The sequence below is a fragment of the Pseudopipra pipra genome, chromosome 5 (assembly GCF_036250125.1).
Source record: "Pseudopipra pipra isolate bDixPip1 chromosome 5, bDixPip1.hap1, whole genome shotgun sequence".
In the NCBI taxonomy this organism is placed as follows: domain Eukaryota; kingdom Metazoa; phylum Chordata; class Aves; order Passeriformes; family Pipridae; genus Pseudopipra; species Pseudopipra pipra.
Window position 1 is genome coordinate 5735129 of NC_087553.1, and position 13378 is coordinate 5748506.

General features: G+C 40.1%; 1 protein-coding gene across 2 annotated transcripts; it reads right to left on the reverse strand.

Moving 5' to 3' along the window:
- Positions 1 to 963: 963 nt before the first annotated feature.
- Positions 964 to 10529, reverse strand: MANSC4 (MANSC domain containing 4). 2 transcript variants are annotated; one of them, XM_064654264.1, is made up of 4 exons: positions 9146 to 10529; positions 5572 to 5975; positions 4023 to 4157; positions 964 to 3097 (listed from the first exon to the last, which is right to left on the reverse strand). In XM_064654264.1, the coding sequence occupies exons 2-4, from the start codon at positions 5798 to 5800 to the stop codon at positions 2409 to 2411; spliced, it is 1053 nt and encodes a 350-aa protein (XP_064510334.1). In that variant the 5' UTR covers positions 5801 to 5975; positions 9146 to 10529; the 3' UTR covers positions 964 to 2408. The 2 variants fall into 2 exon arrangements, with proteins under 2 accessions (XP_064510334.1, XP_064510333.1); XM_064654263.1 differs by having other exon boundaries at positions 5572 to 5978.
- Positions 10530 to 13378: the final 2849 nt, after the last annotated feature.

The following is a 13378-nucleotide window of genomic DNA, read 5'->3' on the forward strand; positions in this document are numbered from 1 at the left end:
ATAAAAGAGTTCTGCTATTGTGCTTCATATAACCCTTTTCCTGCCTATTTTCTTCCCTATACAACAACAAACCAAGAAGGTTCTCCAGAACATGATCTTACTTCAGTCATTCCATCCTGGCCCAAAAGCATTTGTGCATAAATTTTCACTTTGCCTCATTTTCTTTTTCTGGTGAGTTCTGAAGTCCTAGGTACATTATATGACCCTACAGAACACTATATTGAGGGTAAGCATTAAAGGAACATCAAGGTGCTGTTAAATGCACTATACAGTCACTAATCTGGAGATGAAAAAACCATAGAATGACTGTGACCTGATGCAGTCAGCACAGCTCATCAATTATCAGATAAAAGACACTTTTCTAAGAGTAAAGGGAGGTGAAAAACCACATTTTGAAAGAACATACTATACTACCTCTGACTTATTTCTGTCAAAACTAATGCCTCCTTGCAGAGGTTTGTGTTTCTGGCATGTTAGTCCTGTCTAGGGAAAAGATATACGTGCTAGTCTTTGCATTTGTAGGAATGTGTAAGAATAGCAGGTTTTCACTTTTTTTCAGGAGTTGATTTCCTTTTTTTTTCTTTTTTAAATTTAACAGTAGTGTCCACCCCTTAGGACTAGCTTTTCTTCTTTTTTTTTTTTTTCTTGAATCAAGCTGCTATGGAGGGTCATTCATAGGATGGAGGAGTTAGACAAGCTGGCAGAGGCCAAGCACCATTGAGTTTGCAGTCTGCAAATGTCAGCAGATGCTCAGGTAGCTTACAGTTTAGATGTAAGTTGGTTTTAAAGTGTGTTTTCCTTGGTTACATGATTTTAAAAATTATGAGGAGAAAAATAATTTAAAAAGCACTTTCATTGCAGATTAGTGTGACAGTGCTGGCTGAAGTGTGTTGGGGGAGAACTGTATGACAAAACACGCTTGTCATCAGTACTGAGTGAGATGAGAAGTACCACAACTTGACATGGAGCACGTGATTAATCAGTTTATTTAATGTATTTGATCAGATTTGTGATCTGTGAATGTGGTAGAGGTCAAAACATGAACTTTGCAAAGCTCTAATTTCTTGGTGAAGACTTTATAAATGGAGTTAAGCCTGCTTATGTCATTAACAGAAGGGTGGCTTGCTGAGCCACGACCTTTTCCTTCAGAATTTGAGAGGGAATTTGAAGTAGAGCACTGTACAAAGAAAATCCTGAGCCACACAGTCTGCAGCTCCTGGTCTAAAAAGGAGCCTGTTGATGATCTCAGTGTAAGATGTGGAGAAAGGATACAAAGCACATCCCAGGCATCTACAGCTGGAGGAACCGAGTTCCTCCTCTGATGCACCTGTGCCTTTGTTTCCTAATGAAAGGAGTCACCCCTGAGACTTTTACATTTTGGGGTCAGGTCCATGAAGATTACCCTATGATGATAAACATTCTTTATTTACAATATCACCACATTCATCCTTTGATAAAATATAGAGTATTTTGGTTGCTTCCTCCTAGCTCCTTTCCTTTTGATGTCAAAAAACTAGGAAAGAATACCTGTCAACTGTAACTCAGAAGAGCCCTTGGGGTCTCATCATTCTTAGCTGAAATTTTTTGTGATATTTAGACTAGATTCAGCCTCATTATGAATTAGGAAAGTACAATTTGATGATAAAAGGCTGTTCAAATTTAAAGTACATCATGCAGTGGTCACACCTATAGAGTTTTTATCACTTCATACCTAAGCGTAGGACTGCCCTTAAAAACAAGTCATACCTAATTCTAAGTTTTCTAGCTGAAATAGAAGAATTTTCTTTTGTGTTATTTCAACTGATTAAATAACACTACCCATCTAAAATGTTCTTATCCTGTGTCAGTCTCTCTTCTATTACATACAAATTAGCATATGATGTCAATAAAATACTATAAAAAAGGGGTTTTTTAAACTCCAGTTTTCTAAGTTCCAGTGCTGATCAATGTGGACCAAAAGACAATTTTAGAGAGGTCTTTTCTTCTGAAATCTGCTCAGCTGTAACTAGGTATTCATGTGGCCTTACAACCTCATCAGTTTAGTCTTTGAACACTGCATTAATCTTACTAATTAAATAATATTCTGACACACAGATGTGCTAATAGGTACAGCTGCAGTGAACCTGCTCTCTTAAATTAGGGAAAGTGTTGCACTGTTTGTTAGACATCACTTGGCATCAGATTATGAACCAAACCATGCTTGAACACCTCTGAGCACACAGTGGGAGCTATGAGTGTGTACTTCTTAGCTAAAGAGGCAGGGGAATTGTGTTTCATCAGACAAGAATTAAATTATAACTGAAATATTATGAAAAAAATATCATTGCTTCTGTAAAAGAAATAAAGTGGTATATAGGATGCATTTTTAAAAGCCTATTTGTTCCATAGAAAGGATGCTGACAAGTGTTTTACAAATTACTTTTGACAGTAGTATATTTTATGAATTGTCTTGACATTTTTGTTCTTCTTCTTATGGGCTTATACTGACCTCTCCTGCTGCTGCAGCGCCCTGTTGTGAGAGCAACAGTGCAACAGCAAAGGCAGAGGAGAGAAGAGCAAAGAACAACAGGAATCAACCAGACTCCCAAAGCTGACACTTCCCAAGCAGGTGCCTCATTTTCCGAAGTAGAATTCCTACCACTGTAGCCCTTGGTTTCATTCAAGTGTTGCTTGCTGCTGTTCAGACGAGGAGGAGTGGGCATGTGGGATACTCCATTGGCAGACCTGGATGTCAAAGTTGAGTGCTCGGTCTTCTCGTCTGAGCTGGTGGCTTGCCTGGTGCTTACTGAAGTTGTGCTTGTCCTCTTAGCAAATTGGTCATCTGTTGGAAAAGTTTCTGCCCTGGAATAAGTAGTAACTTTGTTATTTTGGACCACGAGGCTTGTGCTGGAGGTGTAAGTGTTTAATGTTAAGCCATGGCTTGTGGTAGAGGCAGGAGCTTGGAGCAGAGGAGAACTTGATGTGGCATTGTGGTGTTGGCATCTTCCCCCCTCGGTGGTCTTTGTGCTATTCTGCCTTTCGTATTCACTCAGTGAGGAGTGAATATTTGGCTCTTTGGATGTCAGTTTTTCAAAAATAAGAAGATCTGGATCAATCCCTACGAAATCATAACAATGTTAGTTTTGTGTGATAAGAGCTTGTCTGCACACCCACAAAAGGACTACACAGAGACAGCAGCAGGTCAGGGAGCCCAAATAATACCCATCAGCACCTTTTGGACTGGAGGCTGTGGGACACCTCAAGGGATGCGAGGGAAGTGCATTTTGGGATTGCACAAGACTTATTATGGGATGCTTGGGGAAGGAACCAAAGGTGAGGAAAGGATGGGATCTAGGTTACTGGGGGTAGGGAAATCCCAGAAAGCTCTGTGTGTGTGTGTGATAGTCTGCACCAGCAGCTGGAGGGAAGCTGCACCCCTGGGGCTCAAACATCAGGTGACAGCAACTGGGGAGACTGGGATCCAGACTGGGCAGACTGAGCATCTCAGCCCAGCTGCTGGGTAGGTTTGCATTTTATATATGTGTATATATATTTTCACTGACAGATCTCCATCTTGTGAGCTAGAAAAAGCAGGATGAGGCTTTTGGTGCTACCTGTGGTTGTGTGCCTGCTTCATGTGTTTGGCTGTGTAACCCATGTGCTCTTTGTGCATGAGCCTAATGAGAATAAATTTTCAGCCTTGCTACTGCTTGGATCTGGGGACATGGAGCAGTGGCAACCTCGGTCTCTCAGACCTGGTAGGTATTTGCCCAAATATTGGGCAAACAGTATTGAGAAGTTACTCAGAGCATGAATCTTGAGAGCAGGCTGTATCTTTAAGGTTTTTTCTCACTGAGTGGAGAAAGGGGGGAAGTATTTTCAGCTGGAGGTACATAGTGAAGAAGGAAAAAAGTCTTAACCATTTTTACTTCAGAAGCATGTTACTTCAGAACATCTTCTAGCACAGCAGCTGACTTGGTATAATTTTAACATTTTCTCTAGTTGCTGTGTGTTCAGCCTTTATAAATGAAGTGCCTAATTACCTGTTGTGATGTTGTACAAAATGACATTGATTCCAGCCTTCAGGATGCAGCTTTCCAATGCTGGGCAAGACATGTGCAGGCAATTCCTATTCTCGTGGATGGCTCCATGGTAGAACACTGCTAGATTGCAGGAAACTACAATCCATAAAGAATAAAACTGAGCTTCTCAGAAGAATGACCATTGCATTTTGCACATTATTATGTTATTTAACATCAGAAGATCATTAATACTGGGCAGCTCTGGCCAGATCCTATGGGAAGAGAGAACCAAATACTGTGGGTCTCTCATTATCATGCAAACTAATTGAGCATACAGTCAAAAAAGTAGAACTACTTATAATTATATTCTTTTTTTACATCTGGACCAGAATAGCCACCTGTGTTCTAAATGTGTCTCTGATTAAATAATAACTGATTTAATGTGTATCGTTGAAATGTCCTCTACTGTCTCTATTTTAGTTAAGATTGTAACAAATTTTTGCTTGACTATGTCAGAATATGAAAAGGAGATTCCAAGTTACCATTAATTATCTCTGTAAGGTATCCAGTACCTTGTTCTTTGAGAAAAAGTTTGTTGTCCAAATAGGAAGAACATTGCTGAAATGTATTAAATTTTTATTTCCTCACATTATTTAAGACAGAATTTGATTCTTCCCAGGAATGCTGATGGCAGTTATGTCACTGTCAGATTGTCAAGGTCATATTTTTGCTCATAATTCAAAATTTCATCAACATTTATATTGACTTTTTTAGTAACTGGTTCCTCGCTTTCATCCTCCATATCCAAAACCCTCTTCAAGTCTTGTGAGTTTTGAAAATTTAGGCACCACAGACATGCACTTCATGTATTCTCCTAACATATACTCCTATAGCATACCAGTGCAGTGTGATACAAAGTACAGTATTGGGCTTAAAATAAACAATGATTTTTCTTTTTTTTATTCTGAGTTTACAAGGCTAGGGAAAAAGGGTTGCCAGCTCAATAACTGCTATCATTTATTGCTATAACTTTATTGTTCATAATAATGTTATACTTGGTTTTCACCACAAACATGGTGTGAACACAGAATAAGAGAGTGCTTTCTCCAAGGAAATTAATATTCTTGTATTTCAGAGGAAAATTGTGAGTTCCCTCCTCTTTCTGATGCCGTACTCCATGAAAAAAAGTGCTGTTGGAATCACTGTCACTGGTTGTTCTCTACAGGAGTAGATGGTGATGAATACTGAAGAGTCATTCTTTTAATGTTGGCATTGTCTATAAGCTTTGTAACACAAACCTAAAATTTCAGAGCAGACCCTAAGATTTTCACATGTTTCTAGTGTAGTCTTCCAGAAAACTCAGATTTTCAATTTCCTTTCTATGGGACTGAAAATGGGAGAACAGTTACAAGGTGTCTCTGCTTTCCTACCTCAAAAAAATGCATAGATCCTCTCCCCCATTTCTTCTTCAAATAAAGGAATGTTTATATAAACATTACCCAAAACGTGTTTCTTGTATGCCGTCATGTAAATTTTAACGTGTGCCACAATCTTGACAATAAACACTCACCATTCTTCAGAAGGCAGCAGGTTCTGCTGCACTGTTGGGGTGAGACTTCTGCATAAACCTTCAGCATCCGGGCTCCCCTCCTCTGTGATTCCTGCAGGTCAATCAGAAGGCCTGGGAAGCGTCGGATCCAGCAGTTCTTGTAAAAGGTGGTGGGCGAGCAGAGTGAGTGGGACTCCACAGCCAAACCCAGCACCAACAGCACTTCTGCTACTGCCACCAGCAGAACCATTGCCTTGGGGTGATGGGCTCAGTCACTGTGCACTGTGCTCCATGGATGCACTGAAGGCTGAACCAGCACTGGAAGAGACAGTCCCTGGAGTGGTGAGGATGCTGTCAATTCTGCCAGGGATGTGAGCCAGGGGATGTTTTTTTGCCAAACAATTCCCATAGTGCTGTTTGGACAGCTGCTGGAAGAAAGCAACCATTTTATGAGCTACATAGGATTATAATAGTTACTATTGTTGTCCTCTAACTTAATTATTTGGAGAGTTTTTGAGAGACAAAAGGCACAGGTTGTTTTTTGTCATTCAGAAAACTTGTTTCTTTGGACAAGAGTGTGTGTGTCTTGTCCTTCTGAGACCAAACCAGCCTTAACATTTGGTGAAAAATTGTTTCACCTCACTTTGTTCAGGCACACTATTACACTCAACACAGGAGAAACAGCTCAGTTTAGTTTCTGAACACTTTTTGAATTACCTGGTGGCTGCAAATATACTTTCCTTCTTTATTAACAAACTGAACTGTCTCATTCTGTCTGCCAGCCATAGGTAGAAATTTGTTCCCTTTCCCTACTCTGTTTTGATGGCAAGCACAATACAATTTTAGTTACAAAGATCTCGGACTAGATGAATATGACTGGAGAAGGTTGTAACCTACATTCAAGTTGTAACCTACATCAAGAGCATCCAGAGGAGGGTTATGAAGATGGTGAAGGGCCTTGAGGGGAAGCAGCTGAGGACACTTGGTTTGTTCAGCCTGGAGGAGACTGAGGGGAGACTTACGGCCACCTGCAGCTTCCTCACGAGGGACAGTGAAGGGGCAGGCACTGACCTCTGCTCTCTGGTGACCAGCGACAGGACTCCAGGGAACAGCTGGAGCTGCGAGGAGGCTTAGGTTGGATTTTGGGAAAAGCTTCTTCCCCCAGAGGGTAGTTGGGCACTGAACAAGCTCCCAGGGCAGTAGGCACAGCTCCAAGCCTGATAAAACTCAAGAAGTGTTTGGACAACGCTCTCAGGCCCATGGTGGGATTGCTGGGGTGTCTGTGCAGGGCCAAGAGCTGGATTTCAATGAACCTTGTGGGTCCCTTCCAGCTCAGGATATTCTATGATTCTGTGATCTCCAGACCCAACAGGTAATCAAAGTTCTACCCCTAATAAGTTTAGGAATATTCAGCAGTCTATATGGGGTTTTCTGCTTATGTTTAAGCTTGGAAAAGGCCTGCCAGAAAGAAAACATCGTTGACATAGAGGGAGGCAATTTTTCAAGCACCTGGTCTGAAACCTGAAACTCCCACGTTTTGTTTCTTAATAGGACCAAGTCTGACCCCTGATTCCCACGTCTGCATGCCTTTCACACAGAAAGGCCTTAAATTATCACAATACATGAATTGATTTAAACTCACTGGACTGTATAATGAGGTTGAGAAAATTAGGTAGAAATACAGTTGTCTGCAATAAAAACTGTGCGTTGAATATATAAAATAGTTTACACTGACTTTTTATCCTTCAAGATTAGAATCAAGGAATTTCCTTAGTTCTACATATAGATTAGTTACATGGAGTGGGGGAAACCTCAAATTCATTTTAATTTTTTAGTCATTATAGCTGATGTTTTGCAAAACAAGGCCCCGAGTTTGGAAATGAACCGACACGTAAACAATTGTGTTCCTTTCAGAGCTCCTTGGAAGGTAATAAAGCCCAGAGCAGGATTACTCCTGTTGATCCAATAGCAAGGCCAAGGCATTATTTTATTCATTGGAATTATAATTAGGAGGATTCCAAATAAATGTCTGTTGTGGGGAATACAAGAATTAAATTATAAGAAAGGGGGTAAGTGGGTAATCCTTTAAGCCTCTGTCCTGAAAACCAGCTCTTGGTACTTGTGTTGTTTTATTTAGTTCTGGTAGTTTGATGTGCTTTGTTTTCATTTTCACCTCTGTGAAAATCACAGATTAAAACCTTAAATGCATTTTAATAGGCCTGTTAGCTTGCATTCAGTGGACTGCACAGGGAAATTTTTAGACATTTCTCTACAATTGCTACAAGCACTATCGACAATGTATTTTTCTAAAAGGTTTGTTCCTACTTTCCTAGTAATCCAAAGCATCACTTGATATGGGACAAACTCGGAATTTTGAAAGATATGCCTGTATTTTGGCAATACATTTAGTAGGAATTTTAGATCTATTTTCTTCTATAAGACTCCCATGCAGAATTCCTGATTGCTTTCCTCGCTCCTACACTTCCTATGTCTGTAAGAACAGAAATCCAGGAGACTCTGCAAAACTTGGGGAAGCATTTAACAAGGAGATTAAACTGATACAGAGTAAGTATTTATATTGGACAAAGCTGAATATGCCTTTAGTCCATTTAAATAAATATATTTACTTGCACGAGCAAAACATTAGATGTAATAGGCAGCTTTAAAGGTGTATGTATTTTTATGTATATGTATTTTTACTTAAAAGATTACGCTGTCTCAGTTCCTTTGGGTTTCCACGTTTGATGCCTTGCAAAGTATATGTGTAGATGACAAGCATGTTTACATCTTCCTTTTCAGGAGAAGAAATTTAAAACGTAAGGACTAGTGCTGTGACCTACTTCAGTTGCTGGACCTGCAATACCACACCAGTTCTGTGATTTTAGTGGCGCTTTGTCCAGACATCAAGATAAACTGCACGACTGGATGTGAACATGCCTGAGCACATAAGCATCTGCCAGACCATCCAGTAAGTCTTCCTCTGGCATCATGTTTTGTATAAAATAAAAAAATCCACAACTACCTGTTACTTCCATTGAGGCAGCCACCAAACACAGTAAGGGATCGTATTCACTGTGCATAATATTTAATTATGTATTTGCAAAAGTAAGCTTAGGCAACCAATCCTATTGTGTACAGATCTATGTGTTTTCAATGTATAATATTTAAAAATCTCTCTTTTCTTTTTTTTTTTTGTTTTCACAGTTTGCCAGTAGACACACTGCTGCTCTTAATGCCTTCATATGTTCTGCTCCGTACTTGAACTAAGCAGCTTTTTTTCCCTTCCATTACTTGTTATTCTCTTTTCTTTCTCTGTTTCTGAACAAATTTTAAGAGCAAGAGTAGCTGCAGGGAAACTTTCTATTTAATGAAATATAAAGAGATTGAAACAAATAAGTAAACATATGGCTGCTTTAGGCAATTTCCTTTAAAAACTGAAAAGTTCTGTCTATTAAATTTTAGAATCTTCTGCCTTGCTTCCCCATAATTTTACTTTGACTTTTCTATGAAAAATGCATATATATATATATATATAAATTAATGCTGAAATTTTAATTCACAAACATTTTGCAAGAAGGAAATATCCGAGTCTTACCTGCAAACCAGTGACCGACTGTTCCATGTGCTCTGCAAAGAGGGATCAAGGGACTTTTGCTGTTAGTAAGGAGTCTCCGGCCAGTTTCAGACCAGCACTTTGTGTTATTTAGTAATTCTTTTCATCCATCTGCTCAAATTTCTTCCTGGAAAACAAAAAGGCAGGTGCCTGTTTTCTGTGAGAACATGGGTATTTTTGCAGACCTTTCAGTAAAAGAGATATAGATGAACCTGCCACACAAGAAAAAAATTATCTTTTTAATGACTCCTCTTAGAGACAGCACCTGAAGTTTCCCACCTGGGCTGGCAGTGAGAATGGCACAATCCAAGAGCTACCAAGCACAAAGGATTCATCATCAGGCATTAACTCTTTTTTTGCCAAATATAAACAAAATCAGACACTTTTTCCATATAAAGCAACAGATATATCTTGACATTGGGAACTATATTTAGTTTCTATGGAATACATGGTTCTATTACTCAGAATATATGAAGACCAGAAAGGGTCTATATAATCATAGAATCATAGAATGGTCTGGGTTGGAAGGGACCTTAATGATCATCTTGTTCCAACCCCCTGCCATGGGCAGGGACACCGTCCACCAGACCAGGTTGCTCAGAGCCCCATCCAACCTGGCCTTGAACACTTCCAGGGATGGGGCATCCACAGCTTCTCTAGACAACCTGTGCCAGTGCATTATCACCCTCACAGGAAAGAATTTTTTCCTAATATCCAATCTAAACCTACTCTCTGTCAGTTTGAAGTCATTCCCCCTTTTCCTGTCACTCCAGGCGTTTGTAAATAGTCTCTCTCCATCCTCCTCATAGGCTCCCTGTAGGCACTGGAGGTCACAATTAAGTAACCCTGAAGCCTTCTCTTCTCCAGGCTGAACAATCCCAATTCTCTCAGCCTTAATACAGGAAAGCACTCCTGAAAAAGACTGAAAAGGCCAAAGCTTTGATCCTGTAGTCAGATCAGTGCATCAGTGCATTGGCTTTTGGTTGTGGGTCATCTGCTGCCTGTGCTGTGTCTGTCCTGTGCTTCTCTGCCACCTGTTGTGAAGTCCCTCTCAGCCCTAATGTGGGGAGGACAGCCCATGGCCTGGGTCAAGCTGGAACTTAGGCACTGATGCTCTTTGAACAGCTGTGGGAGGCAGTGGTGGTGGTTGCTCTGTCCCAGTGGTGGCTGTCTTTGATAGCTCCTCCTTCCACCTGCAGTGGTTAAGTTGATGTGATTAGAGAGGGACACATCCCTCATGGAACTGCAGACTAGAGGAGAGAGGACAGCTGGGCCTCCTGTCTGTGTCTTCCCTTTTCCAGGCAGATATCAGGAGAGAAGTGAGAGATATCCCCTGAGGCCCAGGGGCAGAGCACAGCGCTCCTTGATGCTGCCGTGACATCGCAGAAGTATTCAGGGAATGATTGCTCCCAGCACAGACCCAGCCTGTCCCAGGTGTGGGAAGAGACTGGACCTACCTGTGCAAAGCACTTCTCTGCTACAGCTACAGGCAAACATGTTGGCTTGAAGTGAGACTGAAGCCTGCAGTTCCCCAGGTGAGGTAAGAACCTGCGAAAGTCCTCCTTTGAACATCAGTAAGCAAATTTAATCAAATGTGCAGCACAATTCCATGGGACATCAGCATGAAGTCAGTGAAGTTCTCTGCCTGCGTTGTGCTCCACGTAAATAAACTGAATTGCAGGCCTGTGTTGAAATCATCTTTATCTCATTTTTCTGAGATATGTACATGTGCTTTCCCTTTATTACAGCAATTGTAAGGTCAAAATTTTACGTAAGCTAAATATTTTGATAATGCCAGAATATGTCACTGTAACTGTATTACAGTATAAAAGTTACAAAATACTAATGTAAGGGATCATAAAATAATGGAACATAAATACTTTGAAAAAAAAAATCCGAGCAAATCTTTTTGACATTATTCAAATAATGTGCTTGCTTGCCTTCTCCTTTAAAATTTTCCTTGAAATCGAAATATTCTTGCAAAATGTCAAAAGTCCAACAAAACAGCATTTTTTAAGAGAACTGTTTTGTCAAAAACAGTTATTAGTGGTCAGGTTTTGGTTTGGAGCAATATATCACATTTTTAATGAATCTGACCTTCTCCAAGGTTTGGGACAGTTGGCTCCAAGATTCTGGTTTCAGTCCCGTCCCAGCAACATGGTAAATAGAGGTAAAATATTACAGTTTCTGTTCCTGGGACTTTGTGCAAACTATTTTTTAAACCCTTGTTTCCAAGGGGCTGCCAGGCCCTGAGATTGTCTTGGAGCTTGTCTTCAGACTAATTCTGGTAAAACCTCTGTATGAAGGCTGGAATCTGTGTGTTCAAACAAAGAGCAACAGAAGTCTTAGCCAGATCAGATTTATACAAATATAAATCTACTGGCATACATACAAGCTTGAGCCAAGGTTTATGACAAAAGGCACAACGTTTAGCAAACACTAATGAACGAATGCTGATTTATGGCAGAACGTGAAACTAGGCAAAGGGGATGGAGTTTCCATATTGTGATGCATTTTATACAGCTGGATACTTAGTGAAAGTCTTCCATGTGGATTACCATTCATCTTACCTAGTTATTATGTACTAAAACTCAGCTCTGCCTGTCTGCACCAGGATTAAAGAATATCTGCTGTTTTAAAAGCACCCAGTTTAGTCTCCTCTAGCTACACAAGAAATTCCTGGCTGTGGATGCACAATGCATTTGTGCAGAGCAAACATCCCTGACAGGGGTACAGCAGCAGGCAGAGCACTCCAGCAGCCTGACCCCCGTTCAGTTTTTGTCAGGGAATATTTATTTCACCGGAGAGAGTTTCAAGGAAATTCCTTACTGGGTCTTAGGAATAAAAAATGGAACAGATTGAAGGCCCTTAACAGTTTATACACTTACACCTCCTTTCTGCTGTCTGCTGCCTGAACCTCCTCATGATCCTCACAGAATGCCCACGAGCACACAGATTATTGGAACAGCCTTTCTGCTGCCCAGAGAGAGCTCAGCAGCACACACTTTAGCATTAATACTAATCACTCAGATTTCACTAAAGCAGGGATAAGTACTTGATAGTAAATAATCTGTATTCAAAAAAGAATAACACTCCAAGTATTTTTGCCGTAGTGTTGCAGCATACCTTTGTTGCAAGGAACAAGTTAAATAGTAAATTAAAAGCAGAAAAAAATTAAACAGAAAATATTAGGAAATCAAGCACTATTAGAAATCGGAGTGCCTTTTTTTTTTCTTTTTTGGAGTAGCCTTGCTAATGGCATTGGGTAAGAAGTGCTTTGTTTGGCCGTGAATCTGAAAAAAGAAATTACCTTTATTTAGCAAGTCATCCTTCACAAATGATAGAAATTTCAGTTGAAGTAAAATTATGCTCCAGTCAGTTCCTCTCAGAAATGCCAAGATCCTTTAGAACACTGGTATTTTTTAATGCTGAAATACTGCAGGATATTTCCTATGTTCCATAGATGCTTACTTTGTATCCCATGACAAGGAAAATACTAAACAATGGCAGCAGTAGCAAATCCTTTCCAAAAGAATAATTCCTCTCTTGAGTAATTCCACTATTACTCAATTCAGAGTTCCCTGGCAGTGCAATACAATTCCCTGGCGTCTCAGAGGGAAGAATGGGGCACTTTATATTTTATATTAGATAGCATGTATATTTTAAATAACCCCTGATTCTGTTCCATTTCACACTTTAGACTAATAAGGCTGAAAGGAATTCAATTTTCTCACTGTTTTTTTCACTCTATGTGGTTCTATCCTTCGAGCATTTAGGTTGGTGTTACTCTCAAGTGTTATGCAGTGTATCTGCGTTAAATCAAGAGGTTTGCCTAAAACAAGCACAAAAACACTTCCCTTAGGGACTGTACTGATGCTTAAGGGTTTGGTTCTCTTCTGCTGCACATTTTTTGTGTGATCTTGGGTTAAACCCCCAGAGAAATTCAGGATATGTTTCATGTATATGTAAACCAGGTTTCCTGACAAGAAAAGCATTTGTCATTCTGACTCCCTATCACTGGTACTTTGGTTATCCCTCCACCCTCCCTTTGCTGTGTCTTCTGACCTTGACAGTCTGGAGACCCAGCTTATTACACAAAGTCATTGAGTGTCACAGAGGAAAAACAAGTGGCCATGGTTTTCTAAGTAAATCTAAGCACTGTAAGATACTTGAAGTGAATCCAAAGTGTAAGCAGGCTTCAGCCCTAGCACACAG